Genomic DNA, 27373 nt, shown 5'->3' with positions numbered 1-27373 from the left:
GCGGCTTAGGCGGTTGCACGTTTGCCGAGCCAGGATGAGAAGGAGGGGGCAAAGTCAAACCAGGTGTACATAGCTGGGATAGGTGTGCGTCCACGGCTTTCTTAAACAGACCACGGTATTGATCACAGATTTACTGATGCAGAAATGGAGAAGACGCGCGCGGCATATTTTTCACCCACTGAGCAGCAGCTAATTATGGAAACGTATGAAGAGGTGAAGCATATAACATGTAAAAAAAAAGGAAAAACGTGTGTTTATGTGTTAAATGTGCTGGTTTTTACCGTAAAGTGTCTTTGAGTAGCCTGTAAAGCACTATATAACTAAAATGTATTATTATTTAGCCAACTTTGCCTTAAAAGTGAGCAGAGGGAATAAATGCTCATCTGGAAATATACACTAAAGACTAGGCCTAATTTCAAACCCTTATTCATGATGCAAGTATATGCTTTACAACCATAAGCACAACGCCCTATAAGTTGTGTCTAATTCTAAAAATCTTAATGTTCATACAGAACAAACACGACAGGACAAAAAAAAATCCTTGCAACAGGTCAAGATAAAATATTAAAACATTTTGCAGGTTGGTAAGTGCCTTATCTGCCTTTTATCTAAACTGATTTCAGCAGTTAAGAAGAAGGCATTTGTCTGGCACTGGGAGGGGGGACGTTCAGAAATTGGTGCAGGAAGAAACACAGGTGAATGGGAATTTATATATCGCCCTCATCGCGTTTACAATTGCTGACACTGCGTACGGCAGTTTCGCCCACCTCGTTATTACTAACATGTGGCTACAGCTGGTTCTCTAATGCAGGACTTCTGCAAGGTTAAGGCCATCAGAGCACAGGTACTGATAACATGTTCCTATGATATTAAATTGAGTATAGTTGGATGTAATGAACCATTAAGTATTTCGCAAACAACATTAACACCACAGCTAAAACTCCACCAGGTACATCATTCAGAATGTTTTTCCACGGTTACAGGAATGGTTGAGGGAAATGTCAGAGGATATGAACTGGGCTGGACCAGACTAAAGCTTTATCTGCACCTCTGTGTGCTGATTGGCAAGAACCAATCACATGGCAATTCACTTTATGTTCAACAGTGATTCTATTCACAACATAACTCATTTTTGATAATGACATGTAGCACATTCAGACTATAATTGTTTTTAATGTAGTTTGTAGTAAAGCACACAATCCAGTCCAACATATTTGGGAATTGTCATGAAAGGTTTACTAAAAAAGGGAAGGCCTAAACAGTGATGCTTCTATTAACTTTCCAATTCAATCACGAGTCGGCGTCTCACACAAAGACACTTCTACTGCTGCATCCAAACTGAGGGGAAGTGGCAGCACAACAAAGAATCTTTTCATTGCTGCTGGAGAGGCTTACCAAGCAGGATGTAGCTTGTATATCAAGGTTCTTGTGTTTGTGTGTGTGTGGATGCACCTGTGGGTTCAGCAGAAGACTCCATAATGATGAAGGCTGGGACCCCTCGCCATTTAAGACATCCGATCACACGTCCCGACAAATTTTTCCTGAATGTTGCCATTCACGTAGGATCAACATAGAGAAAAATAGTCGAAAAATACACGATACAGTCCTGGGTGTTACAGTGTTACTCTTTAGCAAATGACAAACCGCTTTGCTCAGACCCAAATTTACCTATTTAATCTCTAAATGAAGATCCGATGTCACTTAATTATAGATAAGGCTAAATTCCTGCTCATATCGAACTAATTTAGTAGCAAGTACATTTCTTACACAAGCTGTCCCCAAATACATTTTCCCATGCTTCAGTAAAGCTCTCGCTGGCTTTACTTCCTCCTGCCGCATTGATGGCCATTAATCTATGGCGTCTAGACCAGACTAAATTTTATATGGACCTCAATAAATATGGTCTATAATAAATAAACATGGAGTCAAAAGTCAAAGACTTGCACTTTATTGGAAAAGAATCCAACAAACAAAAATATAATCTGCAGGCACAATGCAGCAGAATCTGCTCAGTGAATGGATTCAGGGCCAGTTTAATATTCAGACCATTTTTCGTACCTGCACTTGCCAGTTCCTGTGATTGGCAGGAAAGGTTTTATATACACAAAGCACCGATCAACAGTACTATATTCTAACAAGTCGAACTCCCCACCGTTACCACTCTTAACCCAGTGACTCACCATGCCCCCACATTGTCTTGAATGCCGCAGTGCTGGCCTATGGGAACATGATCCAAGCATGAAAGGAGTCATGCCCATTCTGGTATGGGAGAATAAATGGCATGCCAAAAATGTCAGAAGTAGATGGCTTTCTAGTCCTGTTTGAAAAGGGTTCCCTTGCTTAACTTAGAAATCGTCCTCACCAATTTGACGTTACTGAATTCAGATCCTCAGTGACCGCTGGAGCCACAGATAACCGTATAAGGCATCATGCGAATACAGAAAATATTTAGTGCCACAACAGCAAAACATTTAATCTTCTTTATATGAACTTATTTTTAAAGAAAAAAATCTCAATCACTCAAAATCCAATTCAAAAATCAATCATACCCATGTATAAACCTGAATACCGTCTCTATGGAGATCAGTGACGGTTGAAATGTACTATATTCGGTCATTTTATCTATAGATAATCATAAATAAATACACAAGGAATGTTGACTGCAAACAATACATACAAAAGTGGGATATAAAGACAAGTTTATAATTGCTTTCCTAATTTGGGGATGCTTGAAGAAGCAATTATGATGCTTTTGATGATGATCAAAAGACAATTCAAACAATGTGTGTGTGACAGCAACCCAACTTTGTTTTGTTCTACAGGTAAATAAAGCGTGATGTCAAAGAGCTCTCCCTGTGAGTGTGGTGTCCCTTAGGCCAGGCTGGATCTGTGCACAATGGTCTGAGTGGCAGCCCACTCTTCTTCTCCAAGGACTTCACCATGATGGGCACAATGTCCCCTTCGATGCCTGTTGGAGATGGTCCGGGTCGCTCCTCGTCACTGTGGTTTTATTCAACAAGTCAAATTGGGTCCTTTTATTTCTGGGAAAAAGGCAAGTTCAGTTGAAGCAAAAAGCGGGTTTGCTTGGAGAGTCATCTTCATTGTGAATAATCTTTATATGGGGAAGACCTCCTCCCCTTTCAGGTTACATAAAGTGCATCTGGTGATGTAAAAACACAAAAAGAAAAATCATCTTTTTGGATGACGCACAATCCAATAACTGAGGACCAGAATCGAGACTCCAATAAATACACCAGCTAAAATACTTCAACGAGAGAAAACAAAGGAGTGCACAGCTTGGAAAGTGAATTAAGAACTCCAGTACACAAGAGACCAGTATTACTGGTTATTTAAGACCTGCTGTGGAGAAGGACAACGGAAGACAAAGCTAATTATTATTATTATTACTACAGGTAATTTAGCAGACGCTTTTATCCAAAGCGACATACATTGCATTTTTAACCCATGGCATTTACATTTTTGCTAATCTGAACAAAAGGGGACCCTTCCTGCATAACGGTAAAATCAAGCACAAACGTTTATCTGGCTCAGACAGGCCAGTGTGGGTGGAAGAAAGGAGACATTGTAGATGCAGACGTTCGTTACCTGTGCACCTGGACTGGGTACAAAGGGGTTGGCTGGCATCATCCCTGGCTGGGTGTACATCATTGTAGGTTGTGTCATCATCATGGAGCCTACGTGGGGAGGCTGAGGGGTGACAAAAAAAAAAGCAACAAGGATGGATTAGACAACTGTTGTGCTCCCACGAAAACAAAGGCTGTTTTGGCCAGATTGTAAACCCCCCCCCCCGCAAAGAGTTAATCCTCACACCTGTGTGTGATTCTCCTCTCTCTGGTTGGTGAGAGGTTAAGGCGATCATATCTCTAAGTAAACTTTCTTTCCGGTTTGGCTTTGGCAACCGATCGGTCTGACCAACCAAACACTTTGCGGACCGACCATGTTCTCACTTCCACAGAGAGGTCCGGCTCCCCCAGTTTTAACTCCCAGTCGATGCAGCTCAACAAAAAAAGTCTTCTACCCCTTTGATGCGGCTCGTGGGTTAGGGGCCACAAACAACTGCTGCAATACTGAGAAACCGTGGAAACGGTTTCCAACCAACTAATTCCCGCAACCAAGGACGGACTCAAGGAAACACAGCAAACCCCATCAATGCACAGTAAAGCTATGTCTGGAATATAGATAATACGATATAGATAAGCTTGTGTTGATACTGTACACACTATGCTAAGGCTAATCAGAAGTATTTAAAAAGACGAAATGTCTTGCTGTTGTTAGTACTTTGCGACATGTATACCCTTAATATAATGATATGACACACATCTCCACAAATTAAGGTGGAGGAATGGTTTTAATCCCATATATGGTAACACATCCAACAGAAAGACAAGACGCACACATAAAATAAGGAGAGCTTCAAACACTCAGTCTTGACGGGTCGTAAACCCAATAAGGCACCAGGACCTCTTTGGTTCATTTTGTAGACACTAGAACTCACAAGAGTTAGAAACATCCGTATACATCCTTAAACCAGTTTTTTTTCTGACTAGACAGATTTCTTTATAAACATTTGACATACAACAGAAAACCGATCTTTAAACCTACAGATCACTCAGAAAGGTGGATATGCATGAAATACACTATACAGGAATAGAAAACTGTATATGCTTTCAAAAGGTACATAATGTATTTGTGGGATTATAATATTAAATACAATCCTCCCATTGTGAGGAATTGGAACAAACCCCTCGGTGTGGAGTTTTATACTCTAAAACCCTTATTCCCCTCACCAACTACATAAAAGCTGTGTGACGAATATCTCTAGCACGCAGCCATGAAAACATCTCAAAGTATTTGTGGCATGTTGAATGAATTATACAGAGCTGATATAAGAATAGGTGGAGAAAAGGTACATCCTGTCTGCCAAGCTCAGGGTGAGATGAAAGCTCAATAGATCAAGGGTACAGAGACAAGAGTAGTAGAACATGAAATTGTTGCAGGCCACAATTAAGAGGTACCACTGGGACAGGTGAAAATAGGAGGGAAGGTGTGGGCCTGTCGCAATATGCGATAAAATGACGTGTCGCACACACTCTGAAATCACATGCAATAATTTTTTTGTGCTGCGATATTCATTTTACATATAAATGAACGTCACCAACATTTAAGTTGATCGCGCTGCCTCTGTCTCTTTTCCTTGTGGAAAGCTGGGGCGGTGCTTAGGCAGCGCGCACACAGACAGAGCGACACCGACAGGTGAAGAGAAGCAGTGAACCCAACTAAGCTAACTAAGCTAAACTCTCACCTAAAACAACAATCATCCGCCCGGTCTTTCAACCTGAACTACTGTCGGTTCCTCCGGACTGCTCGTTCGCCTCTTTGGGCGGGAGGAACGCCGTCCCCGGACCGCGTTCCTGCGTTCCTCCCGGGCCGGCCAATTGTTAGCGGCACCGAGCCGCCCCGTCTCTCCCTGCAGCCGCGGAGCGCGTCGCCCTGCTGGCGGTCGAAGCCCCGCGTTAAACCTCCTCGGCAGCCGTGGTGCGCTGTTCCGCTGGACACATTTTATCGAACCCGACCGCATCGCACCAAGCCCGATGCTTCGCCCGCTCAGTGCCCCTTTGCACTTTATATTTGTTGTTTTATTTATAAAGTATATATTTTTTCACATTACGATTCTAATACCCAACTATTCTGACAAATAGAACGTTCTTTGAAATAGCGTACTTTTATTACTGTGCTAGTATATTGTCATTATGTTATCAGTGGCATAAAATGGTCTGAAAATATAATAATTTTACGCACTAATATCTCATATGGCAATAAATGCGATATCGTGACAGCCCTAGGAAGGGTACTAAAAGTTGTGCAAGCATTACACTATACACACAGACAATCTCCTCCTCGTATGCCTGCAGAGTGTCTGCATGCGTGAGTGCGTGCAGTCCCTTCCGACTTACCATTGCATATGCCATCATGCCTGTCGGTGTGGTTGCAGGGAAAGCCATAACAGATGGTGCCTGAGGTGACACAAGAGTAAAGATTAGCCCTTCTACAGAATCAGGACACAGTCCAACCCAACATTAACAGTTTGTTTGTAGGGCAACACATTTCAGTCGGACCTCAGTAGTCCTGTAATTATAGTAACTCAAATAAATCTATTCAGGAATATGTCCTGATGAAGGCTTCGATATCAGTATACTTATTACCAATTTGAATCATTTTCATATCCACCTCTGATCACAGTGCTTAGCGATATCATTTTCCTTTGAACGACAGTCACATGACATATCTGACCTTTTTCCAGACAGACTTCATTCAAAACACATTTTCATAGTAAATCAAGAATGCAGCTTGAATGAAACTTGAAAGAAAAAAAGATGGCCGTAGCTGGAATCAGCCAATACGAGTTTATAATTGACAATATCTATACCCTGGAGTTTAATTGCAATAATGTAATAACGCCATTGTCAGGTTGCCAATCCAAAGTGAAAATAAGTAGAATAAAAATGTAAAAAATCTAACAAATGATAAATTAACAATTGCAGTGTTTTTCCCAGGACCGGCCGGCGAGGGGCCGGTAGTCGTTTATGATACCAGGATATAATGGTAGGGGAAAACAACAGCTCTGAAAACAAGTCCATGACATGGTAGTAGAAAGGAACACATCAGGTGAGGGACATCAAGAGATTCCCAAGGGAGCAAAATCGTCTGGACTGAAAGATGGTGGTGGCAGCTTTAGGTTTTGGAGATGATTCCATCTGAGTATCAGTATAGAAAGGAGAATGGGAAAATCCAGGGTGGAATTTTTGGAGAAGACTCTGAAGAAGACCGAGAAAGAGGGTTGCATATACAGGTCATAGACACAAAGCGATGTTGCTCTGGCTCGCTCAACCTAAAACTCAGAGAACATCAGTGGAATAACTTAATGGTTGTTGTCCTTCAGCAGAAACCAACAAACTCCCAGCTCAAACTGTTCTCTAAAGAGTAGTGGGACAAGGTGCACAAATCCAGGGGGGAGGGGGTCTTCTTTGTGCAAACCTTCTACAAAGAAAGATGTTGTGTTTGACACCAAACACTAATCAAAACCACTGTTGCACGTATCCTGTATGTTGTGGGATAAGGGCAAAGCAGCCACTTCAATATGACATTTGCAGACCCAAATTGAAACCACTGTGTATCCAATGGTGTATCCATTTTTGATCCACTGAGCCCCAGAAGCGATGGAGCTGGACTGCAGTCATATGCAGATGGCTTTCATTAGATTAATATCATTCTAAACAGACACTTCTCAAGTTGTGTTAATCCCAAAACATGAAGGTGGAAAGACTAAGTATTCTAATACCAGATCCGGATCAGATTGACTCCAACAGCAGAATGACAAACATAAGCAGGAATCAAAAAGGAGAGTGTGTCGAGTCCTGGGGGTAGACATTGGTTACTGGCAGGTGCTTCTTGTTGAAAAAGAGAGAAGAGAGTACAGATCCTTTCCCTCTCTTCGCCAACAGCCCCTGCAGTGATAACAGACCCAGATTTGTCTACCACCCGGCTCTCTCGGGAAGTATTGAGTCACTGGCAAGAGACAGAAGTGATTCAGACATAACGCTGGTGCCAAAATTGGTGCCTTCATCACAGTCAGCTCTTGTTTTATTGCATTGAGAGATCTCCTTCAGAATTACTCCTGGCTGACAATGTTTGCTTTGTCTCAGGGACGTGTCACTCAGCATCCCTCAGCCAGTCAACAAGGATATGATAAATCTATAGATAAGTAAATACATCTATATACATGTTTAGCAATTTGTTTATTTCCATAGTATAACCATAAATACCCATCAATATCGCTATACTGGTTTGATTAATTTGGCTTGATGTCCAATATTCTTCAGACCTCCAAGAACAGGGCTCATCAGGAAAGGTTGCTAGACAACGAATGACAACCATTTGGAAGAGATGGCAGATTTAGTCTTTAGTTGACATCCCTACCTTTAGTTTGTAAAATAAACAAAATATAAACATAAAAACTAAAATTGGGAATTATCGGGAGGCGAAGTATCCAATTACCTTTGAGCTGGATTGAAGATGATCCTGTAGTATTTATTTTGATAAAACAGACACTAAATATTTATTTTCACCTTTAATTCTTAATGTAAAATGTATGTTATTTAGCACACGCATTACTACAATGTATTTTATATACTCACATATGAGGCAACTAAAAATAGTAACCATAGTTTTGGTCTCGGCAGCTAAAAGCTGATGGCTGCCTGGTAACCACTTTTGAAAGTTAGTATTGAGCCCCGAGGACCATAAAAGGAGAAGCTATTTAATCTCCTCTTGGATGTTTACTAGTTAGGGGATGGAAGGAGAGGTTGAGAGGTGAGCCCTACCATGGCGGCAGGGTTCCAGGTGGTAGAAGGAGCAGTCTTGGGTTGCCAGTTGTTTCCACCTGTCAGCTTCTTCTCACCAGGCTGACTCCAGTAAAAATCACTACAGGAGTCCAGTCAAAATATTCGTCATGTAATACAATTAATTTTATTTTGTACAGCCCAAAATCACAATTTGCCCCCATCAGCTTTACAGTGTATGCAGTATCAGAAATATGAGGCTAAATATCACTTGAATGCACTCACTTCTTTGCTGTGCCGTTGCCAATTCCCAGATCTAAAGAGGACAGGGTCAATGCAATGAATGCACACTCAACATAAGCATAACATGTAGAAAGACTGATAACATGTCCCATGTTACTGACAACATTCTATGCTAAATTCTCACATTTAGCGCTTAGGTTTTGTTTATTTCCATAGTATAACTTTATAATATAAAAAAGGGAACTTACTGCCGACCAGATTAGCAAGTGATGAGTCCAGGTCGTTGGACACCAGTTTGTGGGCATCTTGGCCGTTCAGGGTCGTGCTCATACCCTGACTGGGTGAAGATATCGCTGTGGGTTTGAGGAGACCACCTAAAACATCTTAATCAAAAAGGGGACGGAAGGGAGTGGGGAGAGTTGGGGGACCCACAACACATGAGGACAAAACAGCATACAGGACATACACATAGAGCATGATGAGGGTGGATGAGACAGGAGAGCAGGTCATAGAAAGAAAAATAAAACTCAATGAAGCATGTGTGTTTTGTGTCAACTCACCCAGTCAAGCACACACCACGCAAAAAGGAAAGGCCCCAGAAACACCAGAATCAGGGAGAAGAGAACAACAATCATGAGTACTTTCACTGCGTTCTGGGCTGCTCATGGTCTCACTGTGAGACCATGAGCAGCCCAGAACGCAGTGAAAGTGAACAATCAAAAGGTGGGTCACATGGTATTTCAATTAAGAATCACTCATCCAGAGTCATGCCATTTCCTCAAAAACCTCTCAGTGCACATGTCAGAAATACTACATTAAGAGATTTATTTCCTAAAATTCAATCCCATGTAAAATAATTTAAAAAAAAGTTAGTTTAAGCAAGCTAAACTATTGTGGCGCAATAGCAGCACTATGTTAAATGACGATAGCCAGTAGAAATAGAATCAGACAGCGGAAATGATTTCTACGGCCACACAACACGCAATGAACCTGCATCATTTTCTGCATCTGTGCATGCTAACCATACATATGTAGTTAGATGAAGCACATGACAAATTAACATCGCTATTAAAAAAATAAGACACTTCTGGCCGCTATTTTGCAATGTGCTTCACTAGAGTTCTCAGAATGAGCCAGCTCCAACCTATGTCACAGCCTAATGGTTTAATAATGCGAGTGTAACATCTATTTCATGGTCATTAAGGATCTGTTTGGATTTGACATAAATTAGGTTCTGGCCTGATCCGCTGGGGTCCGGTACTTTGAACATGATCCAATGTACATTCAACCTGTGCCCCAAACCTTTAGGGGGCGGGAGAGTACATGAGTTCTGCTGGCCCCCAAAGGGCAATGTGTGGAGGAAAACTACTCCTACCTGTACCATCCAGGTTGTTAGCATTGACGTTGTTGCCAAATACTGAGTCAAAGTCCACGTTAAGGGCCTGAGAGTTTTGTGGGGGCAGGGGTGCTGGGGAAGCTGTAAACCCTGGTGAGGCAAATAGAAAAAAAAAAAGAAAATTAGCACTGGTTTCCAAATATTGACGACATGATACCTCTGGTACTGCAAACACAGCCATGAGCAAGTAGAAAAACAGCTGCTCTTTGACTTTCTTATAGACCACATTTTCTGTGCCCTAAAACTCAAACCTAGTAGGAACGCTTAGAGTAAAGCAAATAAACTATGTTTTAAAGTGAAAATGGCCTGAGAAACTCCACTGACCTACCTCCGAATAGAGAAGCTTCAGCAGAGGAATCAGATTGGAAGAGTGGAGGAGTGTTGTAAGGGCTTGGCCCACAGAAGGAGTCTGACACACAGCAGTCAGCCAAAGAGCCGGGAACAAGAGTGGAGAAGATTACAAAAGAGCAGCAAAGAAGCCAAGCAACTAGGACAGTGGCTTTTTAAGTGAGGGAAAACAAAAAGGTTGGGATTTGCAACACCAAAGCGGAAGAAGCCTGCCCTTATCACATCGCTAGACTGAACTCGACAAAAATCTGGGCAGGACACAAGCAGAACAGTGGCGGCTGAAAACCATCACAGTGTCTCTGGGAGAAGTCAATCTAGTTCTACTCATGACCATTAACAAATGTCGCTTAACACCTCACTAAACTCCTGCCAGACAGTACAGTAATGATATGGATACAGCCAAAAGGCCTGCTGGTAAAGATGGACCTTCTGCAACGAAGTTCTTTGAAGTACAAACAGACGGTGGGAAAGCAATTACAGTAGGAACGGAGGAAGCGACTGCTTGTTGTCCTAGAGGAGGGGTGATGGCGGGGAGATTGATTAGAACAGTGGTGACGATATAGAGACAGGCTGAGATTACATACTGTCAATCCTACAAATCTCAAGCAGTTTTATCACAAGCACACTGAGGAGTCCACCAGTCATCATTATCACAACGGGCAGAGTCCACAGCTTAGGATAACCGAAAACAGGCATACCGTTTATGAGGCTTGTGTTAAGAACCATCCATATAGGGAAGGTTGCCTCACCTGTTAAATACAGTACAAGTGCAAACACGTCCTATAGTCATTTAGTATAGGGGTCCCTATTTTGACTCAAGGACCAGTTTCATGTTAGAAAATATTTTGCAGACCGGTGAAGTTGCGGGGGATAAACAAGATGAAATAACCCGGCTGGGATGGGTCACTAGAAGCGCACGGCAAGAAGAATGCTCGGGTGACGCATAGGAATTGTGTTCACAGGGACAAGCACATGTACAGAGGTGTCAAAAGTATTCACATTTATTACTCAAGTAGAAGTACAGATACTAGGGTTTAAAAAGACTCCTATAGAAGTTGAAGTATCGACTCAAGCTTTTTACTTAAGTAAAAGTATAAAATTACTGGTTTCAAAACTACTTAAAGTATAAAAGTAAAAGTAATGTAAGAAATTCCATTAAGGACAAACTCTTAATGTGTAACCTCGCTCACACAACACATCAGTCCATTACAATGTGATCAGAAGGTGCCTGCAGATCACGTGACCTGCCGTTGGGATGATGGAAACAACAACAACAACAAATGTATATAATTAACTTAAACAGATAAAACCACAACCCATTCTCCAGTGACACGAGTCACACACACGTTGTTCGCATTGATTATGTAGACTGCAGTGCCTCCCCCAGGTTTACTACGTCACGGGGGGGCGGGGTCTGACTTTTTATGGGGTGGGGGGCGCACCCCTGTTTATAATGATGGGAAACACTGAACTGGCAGCAGTCGGTTATCAAAACATCGGTCAAATAACCAGTATTTTAAGGCTTCATGAGCAAATACAGAATCCCAGTGCGTTCATTTCTCAAGCCGCATCAACACACACATCACTTTATTTAATACGCTGTTTGCAAGTCGCTGTGTTGTGCCAGACTCTCAATAAAACATTTAGGACCAACCCACGGTCATGAAGATACTCATTTAACGTTACATGGAATCTGCGTGAGGAAGAGGAGGAGGGTCCATGTCGCTAAATACCAACTTTCCACCGACCACTTTTCTCACCCGGTGTCGCTCCGATCTGCCGGCGCATCGCGGAGAAAACCAATCGAGTGTCTGGATGCTAAATGTTCATACTTCTCATCCAAACACAATCAAATTCACTGTCCGCATAGCACCATTTATCTAGATGGGTTTTTTTGTGTTTGTGAACTACGACAAACCGGAAGTAACGAGGCTGTTTTTAAAATGTAAGGAGTAGAAAGTACAGATATTTGTGTGAAAATGTAAGGAGTAGAAGTAAAAAGTCGTCTGAAAAATAAATACTCCAGTAAAGTATAGAGACCCAAAATTTCTACTTAAGTACAGTAACAAAGTATTTGTACTTCGTTACTTGACACCTCTGCACATGTAATGCGAAGAAAATCCGGTAATCTTTCAAATTTCTAATGTCCATGAATCCCTCTTTACATACATGCCAAGGAAGGATTCTACTGAATGTGTGTACTCTGAAGAATGTCAGAGATGTGTGTGTGACATGTAAAAATGTTTGTGCCTGTGGTAGCAGTCTGACCTGCAGTGTTTTAGAAAATGGTGGAGCTCTCACCTCCCCATGTGGTGGTGGTGGACAGAGGCAGCGGCTGCTGGAAGGCTTGCTGCAGATCCAGTAGCTCATTGGCTATCACAGAGGTGCTGGTGGGAATGGGTAGAATAAAAAGGGCATGGAGGACGAATCAGTCACTTATTATCAAGATGGTGGGGTCAAAGTGGTAAATACATTTAGAAAGATGTTATCCATTTACGTCTACTACCATTAAAGCTACAAAAAGGAACTTTCATTTTGTGTTGGCACTATGATAAGCAATAAGAACAACCTTTTAGAAATAGACATCTTCCTGGTGGTCGAGTTAGTTGTGATGGCGATATAGAGGCATTGGTATTAAATGCAATCCATTTAAAAGTTAATTTCATCACAATTTAGCTTCAGATGGCACAAATCAAAAATATATAGATCCCAAAACGTCTTAACCAGTGGTCACCAACCTTTTTAAGCCCAAGATCAGCGACCTCCGCCTTGGTGGCAGGCAAGCTCCAACTACTTATGGGCTTTTTATTTGGCCCAATTGTAATGGAATGGAATGAAATAAACACTGGTCAAGCTTTCAAATCGTGACCAAGAACACACTAAATTACCTAACATAAAAAGGAAATGATGTGTTAACCAAAAATGAACAAGAAAAAACACATTTTCTATCATGTCAACTGTATACATCATAAGCCGTTATTGTGATTGACCAGAGCGTTCCATATCAGTGCGCGATGTAAACAGGTACAGTACTTCATGGCTCCACAAAGTACACCCTGTGACTCACTCTCAACCAATCGCAATGCTGGATTTCATCTAACCGTATTATTTATTTAATATATATCTGACATGATTTGAATCAGTCTGAAGTTGTGGCGCTTGTATTTAGTTGCCCTTATAAAGGAGCTTGCGGGGAAAATCCTGGTGCATGAGAGCGCGCATTTGGGTGAGCACAGCTGAGAACACTCCGGCAGTATTCAGCCGTTTATGAATCAGGCGATCTTTTCTGACGTTGGTCTTCCAAAGTCCGTGAGAAAACATTTCAGAAGACACTGCAGAAAATGTTTGAGAATGATAAACAATGCGTTTATGAATAAATATTTGTTTTATTTTAGAGATCGACCAGGAAAGACTCAGATCGACCAGTCGATCGCAATCGACGGTTGGCGCCCCTTGGTCTAAACCACATCATCAGATTTCCTCTCAGCTTTTTATCTTGAGTTTTGGAGCATCTAAAATAATGTCAAGCTACATTCACTCATTTTTTTTTTTAAGAGACACATTTTATCACATCAATACCTATTGTCCACATTACCGGTGTTAGAACATTCAAGGATTTCCTTTAGTAAAGTTTAGTAAAGGTCAGAAGGTGGGACTTTTGAAAAAAATGACTCAGACACTCATCTACTTGATTGGCTGATCAGTGAATCAATCAACAATCAATTCCAACGTATATTTCTCCCAGATCCATCACGTTTCACTAACCCAGAATAAAACATATGACACCAACTTTCATTACCATGCCACCAGCAGGGTTTTTTTTAAAAGCTGTGCGGACCTTGATGTCTATGCTAACAATGTCCTGAGCCATAATCTAGCAAACCTTTGACTTTTCAGTATCGATTTTTATAATAAACTTGAACAAGAGAGATGCAGCCGGACCTATACAAATGGGATGAATAGTGTGGATTGAACCTATGATGGATTGAATAAGCCTTTTGGACTCACCTATTGATGGAGCTGGGGGTGGAGAAGAGGTCAATGGCTGGGGCCGAGTTGATGGTCCCGCCCATCGGGGAAATAGGGGAAGAGTTTGTGGTTGCTGCAGAAGGATTCTTCTGAAGCTCCAAGAGACGCTGCTCCTTCAATCATTGAGAGGGCATTTTTAAGAAAAGTTCAGACTACACGACAAGGAATTTAAAATATGCCAGCCTCAGCAATGGGGAAATTAAGTGGGGACACGACAAGGACTGGGAGCTCCTTACTCTCCTAGCAGAGGACCGTAACACTCAGTTCAACCACCATTATTGTTTGGCAGCAAGTCGCCGTCCGACGCACATGTTGACAAAGGGGCTTCTCAATAGTATATAAACTAATCATTTGCCTCTGATCCGCATTTGATATGATCACTAGAAAGTAGAGCTGCAACAACGAATTGATGAAATCGATAAAATTCAATTATTAAAAGCGTTGGCAACGAATTTCATTATCGATTCGTTGTGTCACGCGATTATTACATCACTCAATTAGTTGTGGAGATGCGCGCGGAGCAAAAATGAAAAATAAAAGCGCTGAGCCGACGTAGAGGAAAGAGCAGCCAGCAGCGCCGAGAGTTGTTGTGAGTCACATGACGTCTGTTCGACTCGTCATCCAAGGTGTGCGAGCATGGGGGGGATGGACGGTACGGCCGACGGGAAGGTAGAAGTGAAAAGTCAATTTATTTTTTTTGACGTGACAAATTGGATGTGTGGCAGGAGTGCGTTACTAAAGACCAAAATTAGTGACTTTCACGCTCAATGCGCGACACGTGAAAGCCCTGAAAGTGTGCCAATGGAAAAATAGGCAAAGTCGACGTAACCTGGCACGGGAGCACCACGTTGCCCCGTTTTGAAGTAAGGAACTTAAGGAGCCTCCTGTTTACTCGTAATCCAGCTGTCATCCAAGCTAGCGTAGGCTCGCTAATAACAGCAGTAAAGCAGTTAGCAAGACTAAGACACATTTTTATTTACATAGTATCTAATTTTTTGGACAATTCATATTTCTATTTTTTTTATATACTTTTTAATGCTGTCAGCTGTACGGTAGTGCTTGCGCACATTCTGTGGGTTATACAGTAGTTGATGTTATGCCTATAAAGGGAGACACGGTGATCCATTGAACCAGGGCGACTAACTAAGAAGCCTCTAATGCATTTATTTACAAATTTTAATTTAATCTCATACCACGTTTTTTTAGCTGTAGCTTCAGATGGGGTGTATACATTTACTTAACTTGCACTACAATGATGGTAATAATTCAAGTGAACATGGGAGTGTAATGGACTGTACTTAAATAGCGCTTTTCTAGTCTTCTGACCACTCAAAGCTCTTTAACACGACATGACATCATTCACCCATCCACACCCATTCATACACTGATGACAGGAGAACCATACACAGTGACACCTGCCCATCAGTAACTAACATTCACACACTGTAGTCGCAGCTACAGGAGCAATGTTGGGTTAAGTGTCTTGCCCAAGGAGACATCGACATGCGGGTTAGCCGGGACTGGGATCGAACAGACAAACCTCTGATTGGAGGACGACCGTGCTCCCCACTCACCCACAGTCGCCCTCGTGTTTGAGTGTGTGAGTGTAGTATAGAGTTCTGATGTTAAAACAAATCCTGTTAAATTTTCTGATTTGTATTTTTTTATTTGTTTATAAATGATTATGTTCAATGAGCAACCTGTACTTTCTGGAGTATTTTTGCAATGTGAATTTGCAGTTCTGTTTTCGAATAAAGGGTTATCCGATTCATCGAAGAAATAATCAACCGATTAATCGATTATCAAAATAATCGTTAGTTGCAGCCCTACTAGAAAGTAGTCATAATAACATGCATGGCATTAATTCACTCAAATTTAAAAGGAGAGGAAAAAGTACCTTTAGTGCCCTCAGACGACTCTGTTCTTCATCCAGGGCTGCCTGCTTTTCTCGCTCATCCACTTTGGTGAAAGATCTGCCAGTGTTGGCCAGAGAGGAGACAGCCTTGGACAGGGTGCTGGCCCTGAACCAACAGACACAGAAAATGTGTCAAACCAAGAATCATCTCAGAGCTGCTTGTGCAGTTGGGTGCCCTTTGTGCTCTACCGCTTTGTGGTATCACAGTCGTCTTGTTTTTACTCTGAGGAGAGCGCAATCTTCCATGCCTTTGAATCAGCTCAAAACTGTCCAGTTTCTCAAACTGCAGCCTTTGCTCTGATGAGTTAAAGTATACCTACCTGCTGGCGGCTGTTGAGTCCTTCACTTTCTTTCCCTCTAAAGAGGCCAAATGCTGCTCCAGGGCATCAAGCAGGCTACTGGGCGCCTAGAGTGAATGTCATTGATAAGAAAAAGGTTTTCGAATAAAGAGAAAATAAAGGGAAAAAAAGATCCAGGAGCATGCCAAGTTATGGCTAGGAGTCCACAAACAGATACTCAAATACAGAGACATATAAAGATTAGGTTAAGATACTTACACAAACTGTAAACTGAAAACAGAGGGATAGAAAGAAGGGAAGAATACAGACAATAAAAAGGTGGAAACAGTCAAGATCTTATAACAATGCCCTTTGGGAGAAAGCGCTCCACCATGGGCGTGTCCGTTAGTTACAAACGTCTAGCAACTACATAATGAACATATTTTCTAGATAAAGCACAAAAGATAGTTCCATATCACCATATCACCTACTAGATTCACACCTTTATTTAAGCAATAAGCTTGTGAAAGTGTTTTCTTACTGGTCATATTGTTCAGAAGAGTTCTTCAGTACTCTAGAATGCGACCAAAATTTCTACGGGTGCGAAAATTTTTCCTAGGTCGCACCGGTGCACCTGTCCTCGCATCCGCTGCCTCTCAACGAACAAAGCGCTTGTTCTCCTTTGACGGAACTCACTCATGGTTCATATCGTGGTCTAAACCAATCAGAGACAGAAATGCGGCGGGTCTTTGCCTCTGATTGGCTGTGGTCCAGATATTCCTGTAGGCCTACACTGCTCCGTGCTGTGTGATTGAATACTGTACATTATGCTAAAATCATGAGATTATTCGAGTTACATTTTTTCATGTTTGCCCAGCACTATTCAAAACCTGGTATATAAGCCAGGCTTGACGACATTTATGTATTAAGTATTTTTTCATCAACTGAGACTTTACTATATCAATTGATAGAAAAGGTATCTCACCACTACTAGCACGTAACAAAGGGGAGGTTAATTTACAGCAGGTGCAATTGCACATCGACAGTATTCTTTAATTCATTGACATTATTCAGTGATTTGAGCTGAAAAATACATTTGTTTTTCGCAAATACACGTAATGCTGGAGATTCTAGACACAGGTATTAAAAAAAACGCAATATCAACTACTGAAGTCCTTCGGACATTGCTTTGTTTTAGGCAAAGCCAGAGAAGAGGTATGTAAAGTTAAGGAGCGTTGATCAGAGTAATAGATAGTAAGAAGATGTTGGATGTTGGATCAAGTCTTACCTGGGACAGGTCTGGGATGTCCCCTCGATCAATTCCGACTTGCTGCAGAAAGAAGACAAAGACCATCAGACCCGGACAGAAGAAAAGAAAAACAATTTTAATCACTGGTCCTGCCTTACCTCTGCAACTTTGAGGAACTCTGAGATTCTAGTCATTCGTGTCAGGAATTTCTTATAGATGTCGAGCCCTTCTTTGCACTGGACTTTCTTCATGTCAAAGTATTTCTCTGTAAAAGACACAAAACAGACGATGACAAAATCACCTTTTCCCTTCGGTTGGTTTTGTCTGCTACTTTGACGTTTATATTTCTTATGAGTACAATGTCTTGATAGGGCTACGCGTCATTAAACAGGTGTCCGCAGGCATAATAAATACATCTTTGGTGCAAAAGGTAAATGAGATGCATGTGTGTATATACAGCACCGTGCATGAGTATTCACCCCTTTAGACCTTTCTACATTTTGTCATGGTATAACCACAGATTCAAATATTTAATTGGGATTTTATGTAATGGCCCCTTACAAAATGATCCATCATCTGAAAGTCAGGGGAAAGTTAACATGGATTTCAAAATGATTTACAAATAAAGATCTGAAAAGTGTTGATTGCATATGTACTCACTCCCTTTAATGTAAAACCCCTAACAAAGATTTGATGCGACCAATAGCCTTCACAAGTCATATTATTAGTCGCATAATTAGTCAACTTGTCTGCAATCTAATCGAAGTATAAATACACGTGTTCTGTAAGGCTTCAGAGTTTGTTGGAGAGCATTACTGAACAAAGAGCATCATAAAGACCAAGGAGCTCATAAAAACAGCTCAGGTTGAAGTTGAAGCAGAAAATGGAAAGAATGTGGCACTACCGCAAACCTCCCAAGAGAAGGCCGTCCACCCAAACTGCAAAGATCCACAGCTGAGGTGGGAGAATCTGTCTACAGGACAAATATTAGCCGTATACTCCGTAGATCTGGCCTTTATGGAAGAGTAGTAAGAGGATAGCCGCTGTTGAAAGTAAACCATATGAAATCCTGTTTGGAGTTTGCCACAAGCCATGTGGGAGACACAGCAACACTGCTGTACAACTTCAGCTTCTATTCACTATAAAGTGATCTGTTTAATCCAGGTTTGCAGTTCCAGGAAGCAATCCGTTTTTATCTTATAGACAAACTCTGCGTGAATGCACATCCTTGCTTTTAAATCTCAATGCAGTATCCAATGCTTCCTGCGGTAATTCCTTCACCTCGTGGCCCTCATCATACGTAGTGACCTCGTCAAATATGATGCAAAGGACATGCGGAAAAAGTTCCAAACAGCGAATTAGCAAGGGCCTGCCAACCAAAACGCTTGTTATTACCCAGTAGGTTGATTATGCCCTCATTGTACGCTGCGAACAGACGGATTGCATCTTTGAACAAAAGCATGAAGGCTGCGTTGATCACACCGTTTGTCAGTTCATTGGCATTAACCTGGAAAAGAGGGGGAGGTGTTGAGATCAGTTTAAAGTTCTGAGGAGGAGAGCATTTGGAAACCAACGGAAAACTTACAAAATCCTGATTTCAAGGGACAGTTATATATTTTTGAAGCAAGTGCTTTCCCATAATGAGCGCTTACATTAAAATCGAGTAAGACATCCATTTGATTTTGAATGATGGGGATAGTTTTGAGAAGTTTTTCTGTGTTCACGGTTCTCATCACTCCATCAGACCTACGGAAAGAGATAAATGTAAACTTAAGTGTTTCAAAATTGTAAGGAGACATGGCTGAAGGTTGTGTTATTGTGAGATATGTACGATAAGTTCATAAATCTCATTGGTAAAACAGAAACGATTGGACAAAGTAATATCTAGAGTTGCACTACAATAGAAGCTAAATACTCATTGTAATATAAATCATGTGTAGTATTATAGTAGTATAAAGTATTATAACTTTAAAATGATGAAGTGAAGCATACACAGGAACTATTTGACCCCCCCCCCCCCAATGGTGCCGTAGAGATCAAATGGTGCATACATCTGATGAAATTATGTAAAAAAATAAATAAATAAAAACCTCTCACAATTTAGCAGGAAATCTACCCTTTGCAACGTTATTCTTTAGTATAATTTCCCCCTTCATTGGGGTTTCACATTTCTGGAACCACAGCATTAAGCTCTATGACACAGACCAACACGATAGAAAGCAAGAATGAAAGCTCCTCACCCTCTTTTTACTTTAGTGAAGTCAAAAGCGACCTGTCTGTAAGACACGGCTTTCTCATTCAGGTAGCGGCTATACCTCCTTATGAACGTCGACATATCATAGCCTACGTTGTAAAGGAAAGAAGAGTGTTATGAGTGTGTCATGACAAATGCCGTGACTCAATGTATAAACAGTGTTGTAACATACCTTGCAGGCCACTTTTGTCCAAGAAATTGCTGAGATTGAAAAGTGTGTTTCTTGAGGCCAGATACTGTATGAATCTCTGCAGAAAAACATGAGGTGAGGCTTTCAAGCAATGAAATATAAGCATGTATTGTACACCATACAGACACTTTTGTTGAAGTGCAGATGAGAAACCTTTATCAGATAATTAAACATCCTTTGCGGAATTTCCACGTGCTGACCTCATTGCCGTAGACCATCAGATGGTGTGTGGAAGTGAGGGACTTGAACACAACCACCCAGCTGGTGTTGGCGGTCCTCTCAAACAGAGTGTCGGCCAGCTGAGGGATGTTCACATTCATCTCATTTGTGCACTGAATCAAGTCTGAAGAAGGAGATGGACATAAAAGACAAGTTGGCTTATGAGTGAACGCAGAGATCTTCTCCATGCAGAGTACTAATTTTCTTTTAGTGGATCCTTTTCTGTGAACAATCATTAAAGTACTGGAGGGAGAGGGAGTGCTGGTAAGCCAGGGTTAACAAGAGACTTTCAAAACAAAAGAAAACATCTGGAAAACAACTGGGCAGGGACTTTATGCCAGTGGATGGTCTCATCAGTTGCTTTGTACTTCACACCAAATCTAAAGATAAAGATCAATTTCACTTAAAATTGTTTAAAAGAGGTAATTGTGAAAGCAACAGGATGCATGGTTAATTTCAGAAAGGGAGACAACGACGTATCCACTATTCATGCGGAAACACCTTTCTACCATGAAAAAGGTCCCGGTCGTTACCCCGCCTCCTATTATACATGGTTAATTTTGATGCCGTCTGATAAGAGTTTACAGTTCAACGTATATGTATTTTTCCACACTCACTGCAAACTCATGTGAATGTCGCAAACCTGCACGGTTATAGAACGTTGCAATTTGGATATAGAATCAGATATCAAATACAGTGCCAAAGGAATGGAACTGAGATTTGCTATGACTTATAAATGAACAAACCTGTTTAAAATCGTCCGTGCAGAGCAGGGGAGAACACAACCTCCTCCCCAAAAAACATACCTTTACTGCTGTTGATCATATGTTTGCTAAGCCACTGTAAGCACACACTAAATGCACTGTAACAGACAGGTTAAAATATTTTATCACCTAAATTTTGACCACAATAATCTCATAGATTAACGCGTTAATTTTGATCATGATGATGGGCAGCTGGGATTGTGTATGCTTGTAATCAGCAGCGTAATTGCCAGGAAATATATCAAAGCTCATTCCACATTTGATCAGCATAGCGCTGGAGAGGGCTTGGGTCAAGTAATGACTTCCTCTTAAGTCTGTTTAGGAATGCAAGAAACCCTTCCTTCTTCAGGAAACTGCTATCCCTACAATCCAGTTGTTCTGAACATGGGGCGGGGTGGGGCAGTAGGAGGTTACCTTCAGACTGTCACATGCTGATCAACAACACCATGACTACTAGAGACAACCTTCGGTCTTCTGTCCATCCATACCCAGTAACCCATCACTTTCTTAGAGAAAGAAAAAAAATCTGCACCTTTCTATTCTGCATTCAACAATACAAATATTGAATCAGTTAAGAACAGCAACAATATAGATAGGAACATTTAGATTTCCGCTGAACATTGTATACATGTAAGAAAAGAACAGTATCAGGGTGATTGCTTTCTATCAGGAGAGCATGACCAGAGACTTCCTCCTATGATCAGGTAGACATCAGTACACTATTTATTTACAGAAATAAGGGTTTCCAGTCAAATTAATGTTCTGAATATAAATAAACAGTGCTGGGCAACAGTTGAATTTTTTATTGCATGGCTACGTGCAAAAAAACAAACAAAGCGGTTTGTTATAGAAAAACGTTAACCTCAGAGTTTGGCGCCACGATCATAACAGGCAGGTTAACATTGGCGAGGTGTTGGGGCAGATCGCCATGACTTGGTCGATTGAAAAGTAGCTTGCGAATCGAAAAAAGTGTGGGCACTCCTGCTTTAGAACATTTCTTTTTACAATCAAACACTTGAAATAATGAAGGCACTTGCAAATTACACAGTAGACTATACTGATAATTGCAGATCCCAGCTTTACACACTGAGAGAATAGCCATGCTCAAATTTCCACCGTAACGGCGTGAAGGAGTTTGAGTGGCTCAATGATGCTGTGAACCATGTAGTCCGAAAGCATCAGGCCCTGGTAGGGTCTCCCAAGGCAAACAGTTCAGGGCAGAGCACACACTAAGAGTGGATCAACCCTAATGTTTCGCAGCCCACAGAGCAAAGTCACCTCGCCCAAACCAAGGCTCCTGAAGACGAACCAAAGAGGGAAGCTTGCCAGGGTTTCGCCCATGGGGTCCAGTCAGGCTCAGCCCAAAGGAAAAACATGGAGCAACCAACCGGTGGACTCAGCACCCGCAGGGTTAAGACTTGTGATTAAGTGCTACGTGTATCGGGCGGCAAGCCGAACAGGGGTCCATGGCGAGCCAACTGCCGGCAGCATACACTGGCTCTTGGGATGCGGCGGGAGTTTTCCATTGGGAACGAGAGGGTAACAGATTGTAGGGAGTAAAAAGTGAAACTTGTAGGGGTGTGATTGGAAGTAACAGCCGGCCTGACCTGAAACAGAGTGGTTTGTCGCTAATGACTTCTTTGCTAGTCACCGTTTGTCCATAATGGACATTAAGTTTGCGTGGTACCAGAGGTAGGTACATCAGGCCGAAGATCAATGATCGACTTTGTAATCATATAATTTAACCTGCGGCCGCATGTCTTGGACTTGCCTGATGAAGTGACGAGAGCTGTCAACTCAACACCACCACCAGCAAGGTGGATTAGATGACAGGGGAACCTGAAACAGGCCAGACATTAGGAGGGAACATGAATTTGAGGCGGAAGACCCCCACAGCAAATCAGAATACTCAGACTTCTATATTTCTAAAGAACAGCAATGTCTAACCATGTAAACAGGTCACGGAACCCCAGTACCAAAGCCAGAACCTGATCATCAAACTGTTGTGAAACATGAAGGAGAGCTTGCATGCTTTACACCGCATACGTCAAACTCTGAAAAAAACTGGCCCCCCGGATGACTTTGCTATTGTGAGAATGGTCCTCACGAATGCGCGGCCACTTCTGCTCCTTTTATATTGATTCATTCCCCCCCCATCGTCCGCTGCCGTGCAACCCCCCCGTCGGCAGTGTCGTGCAACCCTGTATTCATAAAAACACATTAGTCTGATTGGAAAACAAACAATTGTATCTTTATTGAATAAAACCAATCTCGTCAAGTCGTTTTAAAGCAAAGTTATGACCCATTTATACCAATATTCAATATATATTTATGTAGATCAGTACGGATCACGGATGGACAACCATCCCATACAACACTACTGCAGGGATATTTGTCTCAAGTTAAAAAAGCGATGACATTAGAACAATTGGGTTTTTTTTGCTGCTTAAGTGGCAGAAGCCATTGTAATGAGAAAGTTGAATGCTCCCCTTGCAATGCCCCCCACCCCAAAAACCCGTTAAACCTAAGGGAAACACTGACTTCACATTGCCCTAAAAGGCAGGCAACTAGGGCTGTCTAGATATCAAATTTTTATTGGCCGATTATTGCACGAACATTTAATGCGATATTATTGCAATTTTCAGACCATTTTATGCCACTGAAAACATAATGACAATAGCATAGTAATAAAAGTACGCTATTTCAAAAGAACAAAATGTTTTATTTGTCAGAATAGTTAGACATTAGAATCGGAATGTGAAAAAATATATCCTATATGAATAGAACAAAAAGTAATAAGTGCAAGAGACACGGAGCGGGCGACGCATCCGGCTTGATGTGTCCAGCGGAAAGGCACACCGCGGCATCTGGGGAGGTTTAACCCGGGGCCTCGACCGCCGGCAGGGCGACGTGCTCCGCGGCTGCAGGGAGAGACGTAGCGGTCCGGTGTCAGTAACAATTGGCCGGCCCTGGAGGAACGCAGGACGACGCTCCTCCCGCCCAAAGAGGCGAATGAGCAGTCCGGAGGAACCGACAGTAGTTCAGGTTGAAAGACCGGGCGGATGGTTGTTGTTTTTGGTGAGATTTTAGCTTAACTGGGTTCACTGCTTCTCTTCACCTGTCTGCATCTGCTCAGGCAGCGCGATCAACTTCTCTCTTCCTCTATAAAAAGAGCAGACCAGCCACCGGAGACACTGAATGTCAGTTTGTCGAGCATTCGACACACCATTATCAATTTGCATTTGGGTACCTGTAACTTTTAATAATGCACTATAGACAAAGGGCCCATTCATATGGCAACGAATCCTATAGCTTTCTCTTGAATCAATATGTTTATGCCCCTACCAAAGGTCAGCTACTGCTGACATCATATATTAATCACCCCAAGAGAGACCTTTGACCACTAGCAGCATCCTGTTGATAGTGGTCCACCAATACGAGCAATGTTTACACCCTGACAAAAACCTATTGCTACATAAGTAACAATGTAGCAATGTGTTTTCAGCAAATGGAATGGAGAAAGCAGTTATCAACCCCACAAGGACTGATGAGCTGCCTGCGATACAATGCTTGCGGATTAGTATGGACTGAGAATATAAAACAACCAGTAAAATGTATATCTAGGATCTGTTGACACAGTAACTTGGACAGGCCCATGGAGGTCTGACAAAAGATAGGCTGGCTTCAAATTATCAAAAAAGGTTCTTAACTGAGTGGAATGATCCGGAAGTAGTGTCAGTGGCCGCCATGATAAAGGCTGTTCAAATTCTCTGAATACAAAAGAAAGGAGCTTCAATACATAAATACTGAGCTCTTTCAGCATAGGAACCACTGGACCATCGTTTACGAAAGGAGATAACTTCATCTCACAATTCTATGCAGCGGCAATATTTAAATGACGTATCATTTAGGCGTTCATGAGAACTAACGATCACGATCGAGAAACGCAGATCATATAAGTAACCGTTACCCAACTTCTTTATTTTGCAACCTTTTTAATAAAGTTATACTTTGAACCTGGGACGAGGGCATCTAAGATGCGCTTCTTTGTAGTCCATCAGAGAAATTAGTTATATAGTTTCATCACTGGACGCTGACGTCACGAACATGAGTCTCCCGTCGTGCCATAACTATGCAGCTCAGTGAAAGTGAAGCTGGATTGCCTAAACACCGCAGTTTTCCTTTACTTGACTTTTTTTTTCGACAGAGGTCAAGGAATATCTAGAACGATTCGGTCTCGATTCAGAAAATGTAATAATCGGAATAATTTTTTTTTTTTAAAGTGTCTCGCGCGAGATATTTGCTCGCTCGCGAGGTTAGTCTCTGCTCGCGCTTGAAGGAGTTTTCTACGCGCTCGCTGTTCTCCTTTTTGACAGTAAGGGGGCGGAGTGATGCATTCACACAACTATAGAAGCCCATTTCCGCACTAAAGGGGATAAAAAATGATGAGATAAAACGTTGTCAAAAAACAAACGCCCCCCTTCCGTAATCGTAGTGGACCGTGGATGACAACCAGCTATAATCATAATTTACCATCATTACCGGCACATTAAGAGCAATGCGTCCAGCTCGCAGATCGGTCCGTCAGTCTGAATCTGAATATCTTGCCAACTTTACCGAACTATGGAGGAGCCTGCGCATATCTTACCTCATTATTTTGATTTTCCAAAAAGTCGATCCGTATTGAAAGTTGGCAAGATATTCACAGATTTGGACTTTTTTCCGGTATTTTACAAATACGGACCGGTCTGAGACTAACAGCAGCTTTTTCTTCATTTAAAAGAAAAATGAGTCTGTTTAATTTTTTTTTTTTTTTACATAGGCTACTTTCATTTTGTGTTGAAATGCAAGCTGCATTGGTTCTTGCATTGTTGATAGAAAATCATATTTGTGACAAAGATTTCTCTTATAAAAATTAGAGAAGGTAATTCATCTGTTGATTTTCTTTAATTATTAAATAAAGTAGGAAGTGATTATCAACCTCTGAGTAGCAAACTCAGATTTGAGAAAATTTAGAAAATCGAGATGCATCGATAATCGTTTTATCAGTTTAGAATCGATAATCGGTTTAGAATCGAAACGTTGACCTCTGAATCGGAATCGAATCGAATCGTGAGGTGCCAAGAGATTCCCACCCCTAATAGTTACCCTGTTTCGTGGGTCGTGGTCGTTAACTTCAACGTTAGCTTTGAAAAGGATCCAAGCTGCGAACAGTGAGCCCATGCCACTGGCAGGCAGGTACCATGTAAATTGACGTTAATTATGTCGAATCAAATGAAGTATTTGATGTTAAAGCCAGTGGAAATCTATAGTTATCACAAAACTACCACTCATGTATAACTTAATGTAACGGAACCATAGCGTTAGTCAACCAAACGTGACATGCAACCTCAGGCCTCGTAGTCAACATTCAAATTGTTTGACCATATTGAAATAATCAATTGTTAACGTTACACCTATATCATTATTCAATTAATAGGATACTTACAGTCCAAATGTTTCTTCTTTGGCCCCATTACTTCATGGGTGGTCGCCTTGCACACAGTTTTTGATATCGCGGACCCGGTGACACTGTGCTGAGCGGCGGTCATTCGGTCTGTAATGCTCTGACCAGACATCCTGTATCGGATCAAAGGCACGGTCACCACGACACAAACGCTTCCTTATCCTAACGAGTAGCCAGGGCTTTGTGGTCGGTGTCGATTTCCAAGGGATCGGTTACACTACAACAAACAAGAGACAGAGACGAAATGATGAGATGCCAGTAGTCGATTTCGGTTGTAGGCTAGCCGGCAAGATCACTAATGGGGAGCCAACCCCCGCGAGGTTAAAAACACCGACGGAACCCGCGGTCCGAACCATGTGGCACACCAGTGACCGTAATATACCAACCCCGTCTTACTATCGATCACTCCCGTGTTGTCTTCCCGTACAAGCCCCACATACCGTAGCATTAACGTTAACTATATATATATGGTTATATATATATATATATATCTTACTTCCGGAAAGAGGTTTTCATAATAAACTCTGGATGTAGTAAAACATTAAGAAAAGCAGGAGATAACAATGAAATACAGTTGGCGACTGTTTTAGGAACCCGCACCGAACACTGCCTTTAAATATTT

At 41.7% G+C, this 27373-nt stretch overlaps 1 protein-coding gene across 33 annotated transcripts; it reads right to left on the bottom strand.

Moving 5' to 3' along the window:
* Positions 1-1932: 1932 nt before the first annotated feature.
* picalma (phosphatidylinositol binding clathrin assembly protein a) lies at positions 1933-27373 on the bottom strand. Of its 33 annotated transcripts, XR_013468457.1 has the most exons (23): positions 27138-27236; positions 26734-26968; positions 20463-20605; positions 20245-20320; positions 20059-20161; positions 19471-19564; positions 19214-19325; positions 17977-18083; positions 17858-17899; positions 16849-16860; positions 16612-16697; positions 16274-16397; positions 14356-14489; positions 12649-12734; positions 10328-10408; positions 9979-10089; positions 9164-9905; positions 8852-8986; positions 8646-8676; positions 8403-8502; positions 5976-6035; positions 3607-3708; positions 1933-3160 (listed from the first exon to the last, which is right to left on the bottom strand). XR_013468457.1 is itself a non-coding variant. In XM_078107250.1 (22 exons), the coding sequence occupies exons 2-22, from the start codon at positions 26861-26863 to the stop codon at positions 3146-3148; spliced, it is 1884 nt and encodes a 627-aa protein (XP_077963376.1). In that variant the 5' UTR covers positions 26864-26968; positions 27148-27373; the 3' UTR covers positions 1933-3145. The 33 variants fall into 33 exon arrangements, 30 of the variants coding, with proteins under 30 accessions (XP_077963376.1, XP_040037149.2, XP_040037154.2 ...); XR_013468456.1 differs by having other exon boundaries at positions 8852-9905; XM_078107250.1 differs by lacking the exon at positions 9164-9905 and having other exon boundaries at positions 27148-27373.

Source organism: Gasterosteus aculeatus, chromosome 7 (assembly GCF_964276395.1).
Source record: "Gasterosteus aculeatus chromosome 7, fGasAcu3.hap1.1, whole genome shotgun sequence".
In the NCBI taxonomy this organism is placed as follows: Eukaryota; Metazoa; Chordata; class Actinopteri; order Perciformes; family Gasterosteidae; genus Gasterosteus; species Gasterosteus aculeatus.
Note: the sequence above shows the minus strand (reverse complement) of the source record. Positions and strands in the feature narration are given on the sequence as shown.